Source organism: Natator depressus, chromosome 4 (genome assembly GCF_965152275.1).
Source record: "Natator depressus isolate rNatDep1 chromosome 4, rNatDep2.hap1, whole genome shotgun sequence".
NCBI lineage: Eukaryota > Metazoa > Chordata > Testudines > Cheloniidae > Natator > Natator depressus.
In genome coordinates, this window is record NC_134237.1 from 35,628,903 (window position 1) to 35,649,905 (window position 21,003).

Sequence of the window (21,003 nt, forward strand, 5' to 3'; positions counted from 1 at the left end):
TATACTTCAAATAGTTAAAGAGAAAAAGATGTTTCAGGACTACTTAAAGTAACAATACACTTTAAAACTATAGGCCCAGAGGGAGTGCACAGCACGGGTTGGTAGTGTGTAAAGGTAGCTTTGACTCACCTTTACACTCCTTTGATCTTGGTCTGGCTCTGTGCTAGGAGGGCTGCTCTAACTTATGCTGAGAAGGACAAAAAAAAAAGGACTTGGATTTGCTTAGAGATAGTAGACTGGAAACATTTGCAGAAGACAAAATGCTCAAGTACAAATACTTACAGTATACAAAATGTCAGTAAGATCTTACATTTTCTGTACATACGGAGTATGAAGTATAGATTTGTTGAAGTTATTTTGGTGCTGCTTAAGATGATTTTAAATATTGTGTTCAGTGCCAGTCGTCATATTTTGGAGAGGATAGTGTTGAGATTGAATAGATGTAGCAATGGCCAGGGAGAAATTATTCCAGCCTTTGATGCATGAATTTGGAAGAAAGATTGACCAGACTTGACCTAAATAGAGTATGAAAACAATAAGAGAGCCAGGGGTAGAGGAATCATATAATGGTACAAATGGTACTGAAAGGGAAAAAAAAATACTTTGAATTAACCACACTCATCTGTAAGTTATATTGGGACAGTATTTTGTGAAAGTATAGCCATTTGGAGCCAAATTGTGTAACCTTTACCAGTACTCATAAATGTTTACTCATACAAATAGTCCCATTGACTTCACTTGGACTGTTCATATGTAACTACTCACAATGGTGAGTAGGGAGCTTAAACTCTGGGACTTGATTTGTAATTTTTCATAATCTTATTTTTCCAAACCCAGAAATGATTAAGTTTTAAGGAGAAAACTCACAAATTAAAGTAGTCTGTGGGTGTTCGCTCCAGAACATCTTAGTAGCAAAGGATTGGATTCTGCTCTGACCTTTTCTCCCCTGTGTAACTTAACTGACACTGATGGAGTTGCTCTTGATTTATACGGATGCAAATGAGGAGAGTCAACCCCAAAGTAACATTCTAGAAAATAAAGTGCCTGATCCTGCTTTCCAAGCAGTGTAAATCAGGAGTGAGTCCCATAGATGTGTGTGGAGTAAAACTGGGGGGAATGGGAGGAGACTCAGACTTGAACTGTTTCCATAATGTTTCATGATAAATATTCACTCGATGATCAGCAGAACTAAACCTCTGAAGTCACCATTATTCCCAAGTATACGACAGCACAATTTGCATATATGTAGGTTTCAGTTTTATTGTTAACTCTTTTTAGTTCTTTTGTTTTAAATGGTTTATACTAGCAACTAAACAACAGCAGAGAAATTAGTTCATGGAACACGTAACCTCATAAAATGCTTTGCAGTTAGCTCCCTTGAATCTGTAATCCACAGTGTCACAACTCCAGGAACAGAAGAATCCATAGCACCAAAGGCTGAAAAAGCAGCAGGCTTTGCAAAGGAAAAATCTAAAGGCTCCACCACAGGATCTGAAGAGCACGAGAGGCCATATCTTCAGACGCCATCATCCAGTGAGCGAGGTGACTCTCCCATTGCACAAGAACTTGAAGACCTCCAGCTCTCCCAAGAAGAACTTTCCCCAAGGAGAACTAGTCTGGTTATAGTGGAGTCAACTGATGAACAGCCAGCAAAGTTTGAAAGACATTATGATGATGAATCTTTTGAAAAGGTAAATACCAACCTCCGCCCCCCCACATCATAAAATATTTGTTAGGGAAGAGCAAAATTCCTTTGTCTGGAGTCTTTGGGTTATTTTATGTTTGTTTTATTTTGTCTTAAGCAGATGCTGACAAAATCAGCTCTCATGGGTATCTTTCAGCATGATGTGACAAATTTAGCGCAGATGTAAGCATCAACAACTTGCATTGATGACAATGGGAGCTGTGCCCACTTACATCAGAATTCAGTATGATCTTTAGAATGAGACGCATTGTCTGAGTGCAGGCCTGTGAGATAGGAACTCCTGTGTTCTAACTCCAGCTCTGTGGTGACTCCCTCTGTAGCCTTGGGAAAGTCACTTAATTGTTTTGACTCAGTTTTCCCATGAGTTAAATGATCCTTTCACGTGGTTGTTACAAGGATTAAGTATTAATCTATATGGAGATTTTGAAGATGAGAAGCACTGATCTGATTATGCAATGCTTATTCTTGTTCAGCACTTATGCAAGTGGTCCCACTAAAGTCAATCGGACTGCTCATTTGAGTGAGAACTACTCTATCTCAATAAGGGTTGCAGAAATAGGCCCTGCACAGGGGGGAGCTGAAAAAGAGAAGACAGTAATGAAATCCAAAGAAAAGTGTCACTGACAGTGTCAAAAGCAGTAAAGAGGTGAAAGGGCCATAGTGACTCTGAAATTTGACCAAGAAAAGGTTGTTAGGTGATTAGACAAAGGAAACGCAGTGGATCTAATTTACCTAGATTTTAGTAAGGTGTTTGATACCGTGCCACATGGGGAATTATTAGTTAAATTGGAAAAGATGGGGATCAATAGGAAAAATGAAAGGTGGATAAGGAATTGGTTAAAGGGGAATTGGTTAAATTGGTACAACGGGTCCTACTGAAAGGTGAACTGGCAGGCTGGAGGGAGGTTACCAGTGGAGTTCCTCAAGGATCGGTTTTGGGACCAATCTTATTTAATCTTTTTATTACTGACCTTGGCACAAAAAGTGGGAGTATGTTAATAAAGTTTGTGGATGATACAAAGCTGGGAGGTATTGCCAATTTAGAGAAGGACAGGGATACCCTACAGGAGGATCTGGATGACCTTGTAAACTGGAGTAATAGTAATAGGATGACATTTAATAGTGAGAAGTGTAAGGTCATGCATTTAGGGATTAATAACAAGAATTTTAGTTATAAGCTAGGGACGCATCAATTAGAAGTAACGGAGGAGGAAAAGGACCTTGGAGTATTGGTTGATCATAGGATGACTATGAGCCGCCAATGTGATATGGCTGTGAAAAAAGCTAATGCAGTCTTGAGATGCATCAGGAGAGGTATTTCCAGAAGGGATAAGGAGGTTTTTAGTACCGTTATACAAGACCTCACCTGGAATACTGTGTGCAGTTCTGGTCTCCAGTGTTTAAGAAGGATGAATTCAAACTGGAACAGGTACAGAGAAGGGCTACTAGGATGATCCGAGGAATGGAAAACTTGCCTTATGAAAGGAGACTCAGGGAGCTTGGCTTGTTTAGCCTAACTAAAAGAAGGTTGAGGGGAGATATGATTGCTCTCTATAAATATATCAGAGGGATAAATACCGGAGAGGGAGAGGAATTATTTAAGCTCAGTACCAATGTGGACATAAGAACAAATGGATATAAACTGGCCACTAGGAAATTTAGACTAAAAATTAGACGAAGGTTTTTAACCATCAGAGGAGTGAAGTTTTGGAATAGCCTTCCAAGGGAAGCAGTGGGGGCAAAAGATCTATCTGGCTTTAAGATTAAACTCGATAAGTTTATGGAGGAGATGGTATGATGGGATAACATGGTTTTGGTAATTAAATATTCATGGTAAATAGGCCCAATGGCCTGTGATGGGCTATTAGATGGGGTGAGATCCGAGTTACCCAGGAAAGAATTTTCTGTAGTATCTGGCTGATGAATCTTGCCCATATGCTCAGGGTTTAGCTGATTGTCATATTTGGGGTCGGGAAGGAATTTTCCTCCAGGGCAGATTGGAAGAGGGCCTGGAGGTTTTTCGCCTTCCTCTGTAGCATGGGGCACGGGTCACTTGCTGGAGGATTCTCTGCTCCTTGAAGTCTTTAAACTACGATTTGAGGACTTCAATAGCACAGATATAGGTGTGAGGGGTTTTTTTTGTAGGAGTGGTGGGTGAAATTCTGTGGCCTGCGTTGTGCAGGGGGTCAGACTAGATGATCATAATGGTCCCTTCTGACCTAAATATCTATGAATCTATGAGAGTGGAGACGAGGTCATGGAGGGCAGATGAGAGTAGGTTTAGGATGGGTTGGAGAGAATCTCAGGGCAGTGATGGTAGGTGGTGTGTTCAGTAAGGTTAGAGGTATGAGGGAGAAGTGAAGGTTGGTGGGAGTCTGAGAGGCAGATGGCTCATTGGTGTGTTTTTGTTCATTTGTTAAGATAGGGAGCGCCCCACCCCCACCCCCAACATGTGTTGCCAGGAGCATGAGGAAGAATGAGAGTGAGACAGGTTGAGGGACATGGTAAGGGTGGGAGGAGAGCTGTCAGTAGGGTCTGGAGGCATTGAGACCAGAGGGTTAGGGGAGAACAGGTGAGAAAGCCATCACAGTCAGAGGAGAAGGAGAAAAGAATGATAATGGGGCAGAGGACAGATCTCATCAGTAAAGTTGAAGGAGGGAAATACAGCTCTGGATTTGTTGTCTCAAGCTAATAATGTATTTTGCATTTTCACATCCAGCTAGGGCTGGGAAGTCTCAGACTCAAGATAACAGACATTAAGTAGGGTAGCAGTGAGAGGGCTCAGCATAAGGGAAAGTGGGCCCCGCCGCTCGCCTGCCACTATACCGAGAGGAGGAGGAATAGCCTTCCTGGCTTTCCTCAAAGACAATCTTGCACTGGAAAAAAATTAGTGAGTGTTCATAAGATCAGATTTACCAAACCTTTTCTGAATATCCTAAAAAGGTATGAGTCATCAGCGATTCAAAGGTTTGGCACTATGCTTATTTGGCTTGGAGTAATACATCCAGCACTACTAAATGCATTACCAATGTGTCAAAAGGCAACCTAAAAGCAAGTTAGAGCACACTTGGATGGGTGTATAGCTGACTTGCAGTGCAGAATTAATTTGGCGTACCTTGGCCCGAATGCCATTTTTTCAGTTTGAAAAAACTGAACACACAGGGCCAGATCAGCTAATATAAATGTGCTTGACATCAGTTATCTCAGTGGAGCTACACCAGCATCTGGCTCACTGAGCCAAAGTCTGCCCTCGTTTTCAGCTCCTGCAACTGTGTGAACTTCTGGGGTGTTGAGTGGAGGTGTAAGTGATGGCATAGTCTTGCCGACTACACCCCTTCCCCCACTGAAGACGGTGGAGGAGAAGAAAAGAATGCCATGCCTGGTAGGTTACACAGTGAGGATGTCACACGTGGGGGCCACGAGTAAGAGCAATGCTGAACAATGTACGTAAATGGGCGGGAGCGTTTCCAAAGTGAGGGCGTCTTTGGAATTAATAGCACCACACATTTCTGTGGGAATTTTTAGTGAGCATTAAGTTCTGGTGTCATATGTTGTATATCATCTATCAGTTTGACTACCTAGTTGTTCCTGGGTTTATTGCGGATGCCGCTAGATGGAGGGCTGAGCTTGGCATTTCAGTTCCATATCTAATTTTAACTGATCCATGTGTCATAAGAGACATTTCTGACTCCATGAAAAGGCCTTTGTTCTCTTTATGCTTGGTTTATTCAAGATCAAATAAGGATTTTTTAATAAATGGATGTCTTCACCTAGAAATCATTAAAATATTTAACATACTTGCTAAACACTAAAGGAAATTAAAATCTGCTTTCCATCATTCCTATTGTTCTTTAATCTTTTCTTTTTTACCATCATATTAATTGTTTCCATATGCACTGATATAGTTGATGATTGGTAGGACTATGGGAGACTGCAACAATTTCCCAGTAGAACTCCTAGTACACCATGCACTTGTACTCTCTCTGCATTTAGAAGTGCTCTCTTATGCAGGAGAGAAAACTTCAAGACAGGCCACTAAATGTTGTTTTTGACATTCCCAAATCCAGGTGGCAGTGCTAGGAATTAAATAGATGGTTGTTTTCCCCCTAGCTAAATGAGTTTGGCCCAGAATATATATGCCGTGCTGTGCTGTGCTGTGCAGCTGTCAGAGGATAGGAAACGTATTCTTATAATATTGGTTTTGTAATGTGTCATACAAGAGAGATCTGTATTCAGCACTGATATGAATGGTACCTAATGTCCTAGATTCAGCAGTTTTATACAGCAACACTGCTGCTGGCCAGGTTATCGCAACCTCCAGTCAAAGCATCTTTTAGAGTAGGTTAAATATGTTCACCTAAGATTTGTCATGCACTCTAACCAAACAGTGAATTTTATTAAGATAAAAGAGAGATGACGAAAGGAAAGTGGTGATATGCTGTTCATTGTCCACATATATGTTTCTCAAAAAGGAAATATAGTAGTCAAAAACCTTGAATCAAAACTTTCAGAATAGATTATAACTATAGTGGAAAAGTCATAAATACATCAGTTTGATAAACAGAGCAATGCTTCCATGCTTCTACTAGGAGCTAGCAGAGGAATTAGGTGAGCTAGAGGCCAGCTCAGATGAAGAAGAGATGGTAACTACCAGGGTCATTCGCCGCCGGGTGATTATTCAGGTACTCAGTGTTGAACTACTGCACGTGCCACTGGCAATCATGTCCTGGTTACATCTGTAGAAAACCCTCGTAAGGTCTGCTGCGAAGGCAACCACCTATGAAGTTGCCAAGCTCCTGAATAATGCATGGCCATTAAATAACTTCGATAATGTTATTCTAATACGTTTTAGGGCGGAAGAGAATTACAGTGGGACTGTCAGCTATAGCATATATTGTGGAGATGCCTCAGTAAGGGAACAAGGACTTTGCTTTGCTTTTTTTTCAGTCCCACACATGGCCAGGTGAACTAATATTTATTTGCCTGTTGGTTGTGGTATAACTTTCCTGTGCATGTCTTTAAATATTCATTTGCTGAATGTTTTATGGAGTTTAACAACTCAGCATTGATGCATCTTGACTGCTTTTCCAATTCTTACTTTAACCAACTAATAATTTTTATACTGTTTATTTAAAGCATCCACTTATATTAAGGCATTGCTTAATAAAGTTTTGTTTTCTTGTCATGCAGGCCGATGATATGCCAGAAATACCACCGGAAACGGTGACAGAGGAGCAGTACACAGATGAACATGGCCACATTGTGGTGAAGAAGGTATTGTCAGTCATACGCTCTGGTGCATTCTTACTGTCCTTAGGTAAAATGTTCAAAACTGCCTAAGGTACTTAGGAGCTGAAGTTCTATTTTCAAAAGTAATTTCAGCTGTGAAGGAACTGGAATGTCTGTTTTGCAGAAAATTCCACTAATTCAAAGTTTGTTGTCATTCCAAAAGCACAGCTATATTTATCTGTTATATTTTTATTTTATGTTTGGGGTTGGCGGGTTTTTTTTTTGTAATTTCACTGACAATTTATTGCAATCAACAATTTTCAGGAATCTTCATTTTCCAACAGAAGAATGTTCTGTTGGAAAATGCTCTATGGAGGAGCATAATGCCAATTCAGTTTCCATGAGACTTAGGCTCCTAAGTATCTAAGATTTTTCAAAATGGGACTTAGGCTCTTAAATCACTTTAAGGTGCTTTTGAAATATTTTACTTGTCTTAGTGGAGAAAGCACCATCGTGTGGTTATTTTTGTACAGCACTTTCCATCACCTAAGGGTCATTAATTACTGTGGGCTAGATATTGATACCTTTTATTCACAATGAGTAGCACCAATAGGAGCATGATACTATTCAGTGTCAATATGGATGTCAGAATCTGTCCCCATGAGAACCGGGCAATCAAAATGCTTGAGGTGACAGATTTGGGTTTTGCATCTGCTTTATCATTTTTCAGCACGTAGATACTACTGAGATAGGCACTTTAGAAATAGATGGTAAGAGTGTATGTGCTAATAGCAAAACGGCTATTGAGTTCAGTGAGGCCAGGATTTCACCCTCAGCTTATTAATGTTTGCGAAGTGCTTTGAGATCCTCCAATGGGAAGGTACTACACATAGTATAGAAGTTTAAGGTCTGTTTTTTATTGTTAAGAGAGTTCTGTACCTAAGTGTTGAAGTGAACCAAAGACAGAAGTAAGTTTATCCCCTTAGGTCACCAGAAAGATTATCAGGAGATATATTTCACCAGATGGCACAGAAAAAGAGGAAGTCCTAATGCACGGAGCACCACAAGAACCTGTTATGATTGAAGAAGGAGATGGGTATTCCAAAGTCGTAAAGCGGGTTGTGCTGAAAAGTGACATTGAACAGTCTGAGGTGATACTTTCTAAGATTTCTTTTCATGGAAGGAAGAGAGCTAGAAGAACAGTTCTCTTATCCCTCCCCCCGCAACTTATTCTGTGTCACCACAGTCTATGACTGAAAGTGTTTGACTAGGTGTTTATCTTGGCTTTCGGTGTACTGTTTTTAAAAAAAAGTACTTTAAAGGGCATCAGTAAAAACCAAAGGCAGACTTTCAATCTTGTGATACAAATGAAGATTACAATTTTCTGGCTTGAGCCCCAAAATGAATTCAATAAAGCAACTTTTTATAGGTGGAGCTTCTGTAAAATAATCTCTTATCAATCCATGCTCTATGTTTTTGTTTTTAAATAAAGTAAATGCAGCGCTTTCCTGGAGAAGGAATTCTTGTGTTTATCCATAGTCCAAACACACTGTGGGTAGTGACAAATACATTTCCATTCCCCTGCAATCCTTGATTTCTAACAAAGATGTCTGTCAAAGACCTATTCAATTCACCTATGAATTATATTGATTTTCAGTCTCCTTTTATGAATGCCCTGAGCGATCTATCTAAGTAGAAAGTGATTAAATAAGAGTATGTAGATTGTGTTAAGGATTTCCCTAGGCTGAAATGATGATCTGCAATCCATATCTTCTTACCAGGTGACATTCTCTGAACCCAGTGTTCTGACGGGTGCCTCAGAATTTCAGGCTGAACCAGTGGAAGGCCGGAAGGTCAGTAAAGTTGTAAAGACCACAGTGGTACAAGGAGAGAGAATGGAGAAGCACCTGGGTGATGCTAGTTTAGCCACTGATCTTCCATCAGCCAAAGAGGACTTCGAAGAGGTAAAATGCCTTCATTTGGAATTCACAGAAAGAAATTTAAATCTGGCACTGTGGCAGAGCATATACGGACAAAATCTACCCCCATTGCAGTCAACAAACTAACACCTAGCAGTATCAAGCCCCCACTGTTAAGGAATTTGCTGCTAAATGCTTGAAAATAGCTACGAACCGCTAGGGATAGCTAGTGGGCTATAGTTACCGTTTCCTAATGAGCTGTAGCTAACCATGGATATCAAGCTATACTTGCCTACCACCACCAGTTGCTACAGCTAGGTAAGTATAGCTGTCGATATCCAGCTACAGCAGGGGTGAGCAAACTTTTTGGCCCAAGGGCCACATCTGGATGCGGAAATTGTATGCAGGGCCATGAATGTAGGGCTGGGGGGCAGAAGGGAGCGCAGGGTGTGGGAGGGGGTTTGGGGTGCCAGCGGTGCGAAGGCAGGCTCCCCTGCCTGCCCTGGCCCTGCGCTGCTCCCAGAAGGGGACAGCACCACAGCCCGGGTTCCCCGTTCCCATGCAATGGCAGCTTTGGGGGAGCGGTGCCTCCAGGCAAGGGCAGTACAGCCCTTTGCCAACCTGTGGCAGGCAGGGGGCCTGCCTTAGCCCTGTGGGCTGGATTGAAAGCCCTGACAGGTCATAGTTTGCCCTCCCCTGATCTACAGCTAGGTAACTCTATGGATAGCATCCTAAGCTACAGGTAGATATGGTTCCTTGCTGATAGCTCCCAGTTACTATGCATATTGATGAATAGCAAGAGACAGTTACCAACCACTACAGCGTAGGGTACAAATAGGTATCTGTAGCTAGCTTCTACCTATAGCTACAGCTATGGGGAGTAATCCATAGTCACATGTGGCTATTCCTAGGGATAGGTCATTGTTTATAGGTACAGGAAACACTAGCTCTGGCTAGTTAGGAATGAAGAGTGCTAGACAGCCACATCGCTATAGCAATCTATACCTACCAAAAAAAATAATAAATTAAAAATGGAAAGCTGGTGTCTTCCACCAAAATCCAGTACAACCACAGAAGTGATCCTATTAAAAAAAAACAAAACAAAACTAGGGAACAAATTAATATGTTGAAAGCCCTTGGGGAAATTAGAAAAACAGGAAAATTCCATGCAGCCATTTAGAAAATTGTTTCCCGTATGGTTGTCTCCTAATATTCTATAAGGCCAAGGGTGGGATCCACACAGAGACGTAGGCTCTGTAATGCTGAGCATCACAGAGCCTAGGCCCCAGTTCATTGGACAAGGAGAGTTATGCACCTTCAACTGCAATCCACAAAGCCAGCACATTAGGCAGGAAGCTGCCCATCAGTGTGTCCTAAGCCCTCCCCCTCTTGTGGGGATGGGTGCTTCAGTCCAGGCTGCAAAGCAGTGGCACTCTCTGCAGGGCCTGAAATAAAATGAGGGCATACTACCTCCCTTATAACCAGCCACAGTATGGGCGACCCCTAGTGCAAGTTCCCCCTTTTCCTGAAGGGGGAGTTTAACAGTGATCTCCCTGCATTAGGTGAGTGTTTTAGAGTGATGCTACACCTAATGAGTAAGTCTTTCACTGGCCTACTTAATTATTCTGTTCTTTATTCAGAGTGGAACAACTGCAGGAGGAGAAATGGTGGGAGTCCCCTGCCCCAGAATATTCCTTAGCCTTGTAGTTAGGACTCTCACCTGAAAGTCAACCAATACCATTTCAAAGTTAAAAAGGAAATACTCTGCCATACATCTGCAATGATTAACTAGAGAGATTTTTAAGGGCACAAAGGGCCCCTCACTCCCACTCAAAGTCAACAGGCATGTGGCAGTTCAATGCTTGTCATGCCTTGCCTCTGATACCCCTTACAAAAACAACCTAATGCAGAAGTATTAAAGTGTGCAGTACAATTAATTACCTAAGGTTGTGTTATGTGTTTCACTTTAGGCTTTGAGTTTTACAGGTAACCAAATGAAAGTCCAACTCCCCACTTTAGTAGAGAAAGAGATCATGAAAGAGGATGGATCAGTTATTAAAAGGTTTGAGTTGGCATGGCAGTGAACTTTTAACAAACTAACACTGAAAAAAGTGGATGGGAGATTAAAATGGCTTGAGCAAGACCCTTGGCTGGCAGTGTCTAAAGCAAGGGTAGTCAATAGTCCAAATCCAGACACTTTTGAACAGACCCCTGGCCTAAAGTAGACCTGACATACTAAATGATGTAAGCTAATATATGGAGTACAGTGAAAGAAAAAAATAATCAGGCATTGGAAAGCTCCCCTCTAAGACAATGTATAGCTGATTTTACAGGAGATGAGGAATAATGGGTTATAATTAGTCATTTTGAAATTAATTTACACAGCAGCTGAAAACTCAGATTCCATATTCCTTCCTTTTTAACCATTTAGTTTGATGAGTATTTTCAAACATTTGAGTGTGTGTGCGCAAGAATGAGCTGGTTTCTGAGCATGATTAGAGTTGCTACTCTACTATGTAAATCAGGTGCAGAGATGAGCTGTTCAGAAGTATTTGGAATCCAAACCTGGATCTGATTTTTTAACTGAGGGGTTATAGTAACTGGTTCTGAATTTCCAGCTAGATGTCATCTCTAGAAAGTATCATATGGAGGTTTTTACTGCATAAGGCAGTCTTTGTATGTATACCAGTCTCCTTGTGACTATTTTTTGGAATAGGTTAATATTGTGACTGATATTCCCATAAAAGAAATAGAATCTTCAGTTCTAGAAAATAATCCTATTATATATCTTTGAAAAGTATGTTGAGAGCAAAATGTGTTTTTAAAAGCATTTTATACAGCATATTCAAAATTTTAGAGAAAAGTCATAATGAATTGTCTTGCTTTGTGACACTTCCCCTATCCCCTAAGAGACATTATGCCCACTGTTACATCCAGAGGTCCAATTTCACTAGATGCTTACTGATGCTAGCAGTGAATTTGGCTCCACCTGGGCTTTAACAAAAAGGTTTGGAGTTATTTAAAATTACACAGAACATGTGTATGAGAGGGAGCAAGTAGGTTGACTGGGCTTAGAGGAATAGATGATAGTAGTAACGGGACTGGTCCAAACAAGTGACACTAAGTCTGAAATATTTACCAGGTAACCACAAAAGCAGATGGATACTGAAGAGAGGGTGTGGGGAGGGAAGGAGAACCACAAGACCATGAACTTCAAATGCCAGCTTAATAAGTCTGACAGGCTCGTTTAGGCTGATTTACTTTTACTGTAAATTTCTCTCTCCTCTTTGCAAAGCACACTGTCTCTGCTTCTGTTAAGAGTGGCCACATAATATTTCCAAAGTATGAATGCAGTTTATGCATACAGTGTCTCCCAAATGTTTGCTTACTTTTGAATGGGTGGGGACATCAGTGAACATGATTTATAGCCTAGGGCAAATCACTGTCCTTTTGGAGACTGCTGATAAATACACATATATCTCACAAGCAGCTAACTTGGCTAGAAGATGCCAGCATTGAGAGCTAAGTTTATTTGTTCTGTTTGAGAAGGAAAATGAATTTAAGGCCAGAGGGACTCCCAGGTCTACATCAGCACCCGCTCGCTGAGCCCAACAACTGAGATTGTAAAATACCATTATAATGTTTTATAATCTTTTTGTAGTAGGTCAGTCATTTAGTAGTGAGTGCCTGTCTGAAGTAGTCAGTGAAAGATGGAACAGTTGTAAGAAGGATAAACAAAACTTATAGTGGGCTTAACTTCAGCATACAGAGCTAAGTAGGAGAGTCCTGCATGGATTTCAAAAGCTGTTGCATGTTGGTGCATAAGAGCATATATTTTTCCAGGCATTTGTTATAAAACTGCATGATGTAATCCTTGTGAAAAAAAATCCAACAACTGTTTTGAGCTGTTTTTTCACAACTATACAATATTAAATTTAAAAAGCAATCTGGTTTTGGTTTCTCAACTATTTAAGTTTCCAGTCACTGTTTGTTTAGAACATCTGAGCTCAGTATTTGGGGTCGTCAGCTACAGTTCTTTACCGTCTTGCTGCCTTAAAATTCCACCAGTCCTACTCAAAAGCAGAATGCCTTTTACAGAAATTCCATGCTATGTAATAATTAATTCTGCAGGAAAGGGGGAATTTTAGCACTTCAGGAGGAGTTTCTAATGCTTTTGGGGGGGAGGGGGGCAGAAATGCCACATTCATTTACTTACTCTCGTCTTTAGGACAACAATGAATAAATCCAGCTCACAGAAGAGGACCGTGGTGAAGGACCAGTATGGAAAACATGTTCTTATAGAACAGCTGGAGAATAGACCAGAAGCACAGGATGACCTCCAGCATGACCTCCAGCAACTTCTTAGACATTTCTGCAAAGAGAACCAGAAGCAAGAGGCCAAATGAGAAGCTGCCACATCTCACTACCCCCACCACCTATCCAATATGCAGCATTCACTCTCGTCGATATAGACTTCATAATTTACGTAATCTCTGGAAGTCACTGACATTTCTTCTTCAAGCACCTACAATGAATTCAATTTTCCTTTCTTTTCTTTTTGTACCTGTAAGCTAATTTGTGACCAAAGATAGCATCCTTCGTTCAGGATGGTTTATCCACTAATTCATCACCTTTGTGCTGTACTGGGAACTTGTGAACTTTGCCACGTTGCTGTTCCTTTGCTTCTGCACTAGCTCCAATTTCATCCACAGGCCTCTTCAAGTGACTATGTACATGCATCATAAAAAAAAGGCTATTAACATGTAAACTGTACATAGCTAAAGTGCTTGGACTTAAAGACCTCGAAAAACCCCACTGCCCATTAGGACTACTTTTAGCATCGTGGATTACAAGGTCTATTTGAAACTGCTGAACAGCAAGTAACAACAAATATTGCTAACACAATCGACTAAAGATACTCTGGGGAGGAAGCACTGCAGACCTTCTGCATCCATAGGACTTCCAGTTTAGTGAGCTCTTAGGAAAAGACTCTAAAAGTCAGTCTGATTACAGCTGACTGTGGCTATCAATACTTCTAAGATTCTTGGACAGCCACTTAAAGAAGGAAAAAATACCCAATTAGGTAATCAACTTGCTAGCAGCTATATCTATGGCTAATTTGCATATGGTATTAGAATCTTTTAGATCTGGACATGTGGCAGGGTGTATTAAACAGCTACAACAACAATAGTTTCCTGTTTTCATCACTGCTTTAGCAAACCACATTGTCTTACTGGTGGTACTTCCTGCTGGCCACTGCACTGTAGGTAATTCTGGAGAAAAGACTTACCCACTATACAAAAGAAAAAAAGCTTAGACTAATGCACCACATTTTATCAAAATTGCCTCTTATCTGATACATGCATGTGGCATTTAAAAATCAAATCCTCTTGTAATCATGTCAGAGACTTGTTAACCCTCTTAGCACTGAGCGAGCAATTTTTATCTTCCAATTAACTTTTCTTTTTTTCAAAAAAGTCACTGACTAGGGCATAAAAATGCTTGAAACATTAAACTTTGTTATTTGATTTATATTTCTAAACTAACCATCTGAGATTAACAGCATTCCTGCACTTTTATTTTGAAAGAAGGGAATATAAAAATCCGAAATATTGTGTGCCCTATACTTTATTCTACTAGTGGTTGGATTGCTGTAGCATTTTAACATATATAATATATATACACACACACATAAATGTACATTTTGAATCTGTTATTTGATAAAGAAAAAGTATATTCAGAGAAGATGAAAATGAGTCAAGTCCTCCTCGGATTGATATTTTTCCAAACGTATCTGACCTTTTACTCTTGTAGAAAAATGACTCACTCAGTGCTCAGAACGTCCAAAAAAAAAACCCCACCCATCAAACAATGGTACTTCCTCATTAGAGAGAAAACATCTTGGGAGATTTGGCTTCCTGCAAGCAAAGCAACCCAGGGCACCGTGCTAGTCAGATGGGAAACAAGGATTGCTGGCAGCCAAAATAAAAGAAACCCATGATGCAACATTTCAAGACACACCATGGCTTTCTAATTGTCAAGGACAGCACCGGATGACATTCAGGAACAGGGCTGTAAAGAAATGCATTTCTGTTGTGTTATTTGCGGTGCAGATGATGTTCAGTGTAACAACATAATGGTTATTCACCTTTTGGTTTTTTGCTGTGTTATCAAAGAACTTGAATACTGTGAGAAGAAGTGATTTTTAAGTTGATGAATCAGCATCTTGTTCCCATGGTGATAACACTAATTGAATATATCTATGAGGGCATGTATTAGTTAAATAAACCTACAGCACTAACAATACATAGCTGCAATGTGTACAATGGCTGATTTAATTAAATAAAATGTACAAGTGTTAAATGTAGCAATAATGGCTTGGGTTTTTTTACTACTGATTTGACATTCTCTATCTTGATTTTCTGGTTTGACCACCACAAAAGTCACATGAGGAGTATTTTTCCCCTTTTAAGTTCATTTATTTTATAAAACTGTATGGTTTCAGCCCTTAGTGGTGAGCCTGTTACCATAATATGCAATGCAATTATCACTATTTCCTAAAATAAGTACAGGAAATGATGGTAAATGTTGGCTTTAAGAGTGACCATTTTACTGTATTAACTTCACTGAGCATCTGAGGGCACAATTTGCCCTTAATCTGTGCAACATTTATCTTTAATATGTACAGATGTGGGCTAAAGTATGCCCTTGAGTCCCATTGACATTACATATGGAATTGTAGAAAGTATTGGCCCAAGTGACTTACCCTTAAAAGATTCTGTCCCATCTTATTCCCCTGCCACCCATTGAAAATATGGGGTGTGGCTGAGTTGGTGCAGAATTTGGCCCATAACAACATGGACACAGAGTCCAAGTCTGCTAAGGACTATGTCTGAAGTAATTGTATTGACGTTAGACCAGTGTAACAGACCAGACCCGGGCCTGAAACTTCAGCCCTCACGCCTGACTGATGCCATAGAGAATTAGTTTGCATAAAGAATGCAGGACTGGCCAATGCAGCTCAGGTAATTACTATTTGCTAATTGCTAACTACTTGGTTAAACACACAATTTTCTGATGCATGCAAAGGAGTTTTGTTAATACTGGGGAAAAGTGACTAGTGATCTCAAAACAAATTCTGTGAGCACAGCTTGTGCACGATTTCTGTAAAGTCCTTTGCTGAGATAAGAGAAAAAGTCTGCCACCAGGTGCTAAGTTTCTTAAAGGATCCAGTTTAAATAATTTAACTCCTAAATTAGTGAGCTACAAGCAAATCTGCTCAATGTTCTTTGAGAGAAGAGAATATGTGCTGTAATTTTAGGGAGGATAAGTTTTTTTTTTAAAAAAAACAAAAACACATACACGAAGAAGTGGAATCCATGCTGTAAGTGTTTAAAAAAAATAAAAAGTCTTCACTATGGAGCTGCTACTCGTGCCCCTCTGGTCACCTATTACAACCAACCAGAAATTTAGCCCTTGAATGTACTGACTTCTTAGTTTACATCTATCATATTTTAAACAGAAAAGTTTCTCACAGAAGATTCATTTAAAGGATTAAATATACTTGTAAAACAGTCTTATTCCTTCCCCATTCATGTTACATGGTTTCATTGTCAAGTGATTAAATGTAGGCTTTGTACTCTTATCCTTTTTTTATGCCACTGTTTAATGTACCCTTTTACTCAACTGTATTTAGAGCCACTTGTTTACAAGGTGTCCTCTATCTTCAGTACAATTCCAAAACAAGAAGTCAGTGTAAGTTACCTAGAAGTCCATGAAGCAGCCCATAGTTAAGCAAAATGCAGATTCTTATTGGTGTGAGTACTTTATATTGTTGTAGCATCATTTGGTTATAAGGAGGCTATTGGGGGAGGTCTAACCTAGGTGCTAGAAATAACATTAGCATGCTGTTATGTTTTATAGAATATAAAATCCTGACCTTACTAGATCTCATCAAATACAGGAAAAAAATATGTCCATGGTGACTAAAGCTTTCAGGTGTTCACAATCCTTTTATAACTAACTCTGAACAAGCACAAAATGTTCATTGGAAGAGGAAACATTTGCTCAAGCAACCTGTTGCTTGTACCCTTTAAGTAGTCAGAGACAGAGCGAGCAAGAACACAGCAGAAGTCTTTTGGAGGGAACAGAGTGCGGACAGACTCCTAAATTTTCCTTTTCACCTCCCCATGCCTTGCTCTAAAGTCTAAATACCACTGATGTATGCAACCTGACTGGTTTATAGACTCTTGAAAGCTGATTGTAGGTTATGCTATATCCTGAAATTGTTCCTGGAAGCAGCTCCAGCCAGGCCAGAGACATCCTCCCCTGGCCCTCCCCAGATAAGGTGGGAAGGGATGGGATGGGGAGAGTGTGGGGGTCCCAAAAAAAGTTTCCCCACCAGTTGCTGTCCTGGCCAGTCAGGGTAAGCAGCTGGTGCACCAGGACACTTTGTTTACTTAAGTTTACCTCCGTGCCTGTGGACGCTTGAGGTAAACAAACCATCTCAGCCCCCAAAACTTATTCTGATGGCCCAGGACCAAAGTTTGCTGACCCCTGAATTAAAGGGTCAGCTTATGAATAAGTCATAAAAATTTTCCATTTTTACTTATCCATCTTGGGGGGTCAGCTTATAAATGAACCGGCTTATGATCGAGTATATACAGTACATTGCCACTAGAGAAGGAGTTCTGACATCAGCAATTGGTTATACAAGAACTAGTAGACAACAATTGACCCAGATCACCAGTACTTGCGACTGTGAATCCTTGCCCCTCACATTCATCAGCTTGTACTTCTTACTAAAAGCGTAGACTTGTAAGTTTACTTCATGCATTCAGCCAGTGAGCAAACATTTAACAAAACACACCAGTTCCCCAGACCTTCACCGATTCACGAAGTAGAGTGTGTATTGCTGGACATCGAGCATCTTTCTAATCTCCCTGGTTAATTTTAAGCAATTAAATGGAAAAGGATGTGGGTGTATACACACCACAGTCCACATTAGCAGAACTCAAGTTAGCAGACCTTGGGTTTGTTAACCCAGGACTTGAGCGTCTACACTGCATTTTGTGGGCCTGAGTCCAACCACGCATATCCAAGGCTTCCTAGCATACTCCCAAAATGTGGCTGCTCTAGCCCTTTGTTCACAGTACTACGTGGAAAAACTTGAATGACCACCTAACTTTACACTCCAAAAAACAGTCAGCCCACGGGATACTTTTGGTAGACTCTTAGAACATGAGTTTAGTGGGGTTGTGTCCACACTGCAAAGCAATAGCGCTTGAACCCTGTGTCCCAGTTCGACTCAAGATCCGATCCTCCATCGCCTTGGGTTAGCACAATTTGTATGAGAACAGAAGCAGTTCAAAGCCTGGGCTTCCATTGCAGTGTAGGCATATCCTATGACCACTACACATGTGCTTAGCATTAGAGAAAATTGACTACAAGCTCAATTATACGCTGTAGCTACATAATCTGTTTTATGCTTCTCTCAGTCAGGAAGGAACCCAGCTATATAAAAGTTTGGGCTCCACTTACATATATAATGTTCTCTTTTGTGTGTCAAATAAGGAAAGGAAATGATTCCCCAAGCCTTGTTTTCTCTCCTCCTTAAATGGCTTACTATTCATCTCCCCATGAGAATCGATGCCCACTCATTTCTTCAGGTGCTCAGTACAGGTTGTTTATAAAACATAGGTCATCCAATCAGAGAGCAGAGATTCTGACTCCAATCATAGTGTAAATTCTAAATAATGAATACTCATAGCAGAAAGTTTACTCACAATCTATTGAACGTTTACAGAAAACAAATTAATGTTCATTCATAACATAAGGGGACTAAATCCACTGAATAAATTATTCATTCCCAATTGATCAGGGAGACCTAGAAATCAGCAACAGTAATAAAATTCACTGCAGAGACCTACATGATCTTAGCTGTGACATGACTCTTAATATAATTGTTTATCCAGGCCTTTCTGGGCTCTGAAGAGCAAGGAAACATGACTTATGGTTCTCAAATTGCTCTGCTCCAAGGCCCCTCCCTCCAGCAGAGTTATTTTCTAGTCATTGCTGTAATGGGGTATATTTGAGAAACATTTTAGCCAGTGGATAAGCAAAGCTATCACTGATTTGCTGGCCAGGATTTAAGGAAGCCATTCCAGGATGGATGAGGAATTCAAGTCTGTCTTTCCTGGGGCAGTTTCCGCACTGGTTGATAAAACTTTCTTTGATGCCACTTTCAGTTCCTGCTAAATCAGCCCAACCCACTCCTCCTCCTCACTACTAGAGCACAAACTTTGCTGTTATCAGGCTGCTAGTTAGTGCATTCCGCCATCTACCTCTACGTGAGGAGAGATGGGTTACACAGCTAAAAAAAGACAACATATAAACTGTAAATAACTGGCTGAACTCCCAAGATGTCAGAGGATGCCTTTCATAACGGCCCTGACCAGCCTGCCAGAATGGAAGGTGTCTGTACTTAAAGGCATTTTACACAGCTGATTTGAGTATATGGCTCCCCTGGAGGAAAACCTGTCAGGGCTAGTCGACACTGAAAGTGCTGCAGCTGCTTCATTGTAGAGCATTTAGCGAAGATGCTCAATGCTGAGCAAGCGCTCCAGTTGGCATAATAAAAGCTACCGCCCCTCACGCATGCGGCAGCTATATTTGTGGGAGAAGCTTTCCCCCGACATAACAGTGTCCACATCAGCAGTTAGGTCAGAGAAACTTATGTCACTCGGGGGAGGGGGAATGGCTTATTCACCCTCCCACCCACCCCCCGAGCAGCATAAATTATACCAATATAAGAGGTAGTGTGTAGAAGCCCTTAGTCTGGTTAATCAGCACCATGCCCATACTGTCAAGGAGTAGGAGGGCAGACATCACTGCAAAGAGATCAGGAAATGAGAAGTGATTTTAAAAACGAAAAGAAGCGTGTTTCCCCCACCCCTACCCCTTTCTTCTAATTTTCCAGTGAGTTCCTGATCAAAACCTTAATTTTCTCTTTATAATTTTACATGATCAGGAAAGAGAGTCATGCATAGGCTGGGTTCCTCAGATAGCTGCGTTCTGCATATAAATATGGACCCAGGAGACAGTACTTGGTAGTGTTGAAATTAAAACACACACTGGACAGCTACTGCACAGTGAAGGGCAGAACATTGAGCACCCACAGGGCCCACTGATCTCAGCTGGAGTCAAACACAATCTGCATTTTTGACAAATCTGGCCTTAAGGGCATCAAGTAGATTAGACAGGGCATACAAGATGGCACCTGAAAGATACAACACAAACCCCTTTGTCTGTTTCAGCAACAATTTAAACAAACTGAGCTCAACAAGTGAACGGCAAAGTGAAACCTATTAGCATGCACTCCCTGCCATCCTTGTATGTTATCAGACTGAATTATCTGGCTGGCATTCCTCACACAGACAGCTTGATTCACATTTGTACTAAGGCCCCTAACCATCGTCACTCTGGAAGCACAGTGGGCCTTAAAAAGATGGTATGTGGCCCTTGTATAAACGAGAATCAGGCCCCTCCAATACCTTACTCCCTCCTTCCATTCCTTGCTTCTCCAAAAATATTTTACACTGTCGACCTCTGGGAAAGCATTTGGAGATTACTAGTGAACAGTGGACTACGTAGAGCCATGGTCTCACATAGCGTTAGTAGGGCTGGAGGGGTGGGCCTAACCAGTGATGAGCTGCCAAAATCTTAATCGGTTCCTGATAAAAAGTTCTGGTTTAAGGGATGTGCCACAGTATGTATTTTTTGCAGTAAGGTTACCATACGTCTGTATTTTCCTCACAGACAGCGACTTAAGAACCAAAAAGTATGACCTGTCAGGGAAAATAAGGATGTATGTTAACCCTACCTAATGTTCTTTTTTAAAAAGATGGGCCTGAACTAGAAATGAGCTCCGTTTCACATGTGTGGTTCCCCGCCACTCCCTGGGGGTGTGCTAGGGTGACCAGATGTCCTGATTTTATAGGAACAGTCCTGATTTTGGGTGGGGGGGGGTCTTTTACTTATATAGGCTCCTATTACCCCCCACCCCTGTCCTGATTTTTCACACTTGCTGTCTGGTCACCCTAGGGTGTGCACATGTGTGGGTCCCAGCTGCTCCCTGCCCCCCTCATTGAA

At 40.9% G+C, this 21,003-nt stretch overlaps 1 protein-coding gene across 1 annotated transcript in view; it reads left to right on the top strand.

Annotated features, from left to right (window-relative positions):
* ANK2 (ankyrin 2) overlaps positions 1 to 15,214 on the top strand; it is a 256,841-nt gene extending 241,627 nt beyond the window's left edge. Inside the window, exons 45-51 of the mRNA XM_074950755.1 lie at positions 1,397 to 1,691; positions 6,295 to 6,387; positions 6,896 to 6,979; positions 7,921 to 8,085; positions 8,716 to 8,898; positions 10,824 to 10,915; positions 13,082 to 15,214. Of these exons, the coding sequence (XP_074806856.1) occupies positions 1,397 to 1,691; positions 6,295 to 6,387; positions 6,896 to 6,979; positions 7,921 to 8,085; positions 8,716 to 8,898; positions 10,824 to 10,915; positions 13,082 to 13,259 (1,090 nt within the window). The 3' untranslated portion in view covers positions 13,260 to 15,214. The remainder of the gene's footprint in view (positions 1 to 1,396; positions 1,692 to 6,294; positions 6,388 to 6,895; positions 6,980 to 7,920; positions 8,086 to 8,715; positions 8,899 to 10,823; positions 10,916 to 13,081) is intronic.
* Positions 15,215 to 21,003: the final 5,789 nt, after the last annotated feature.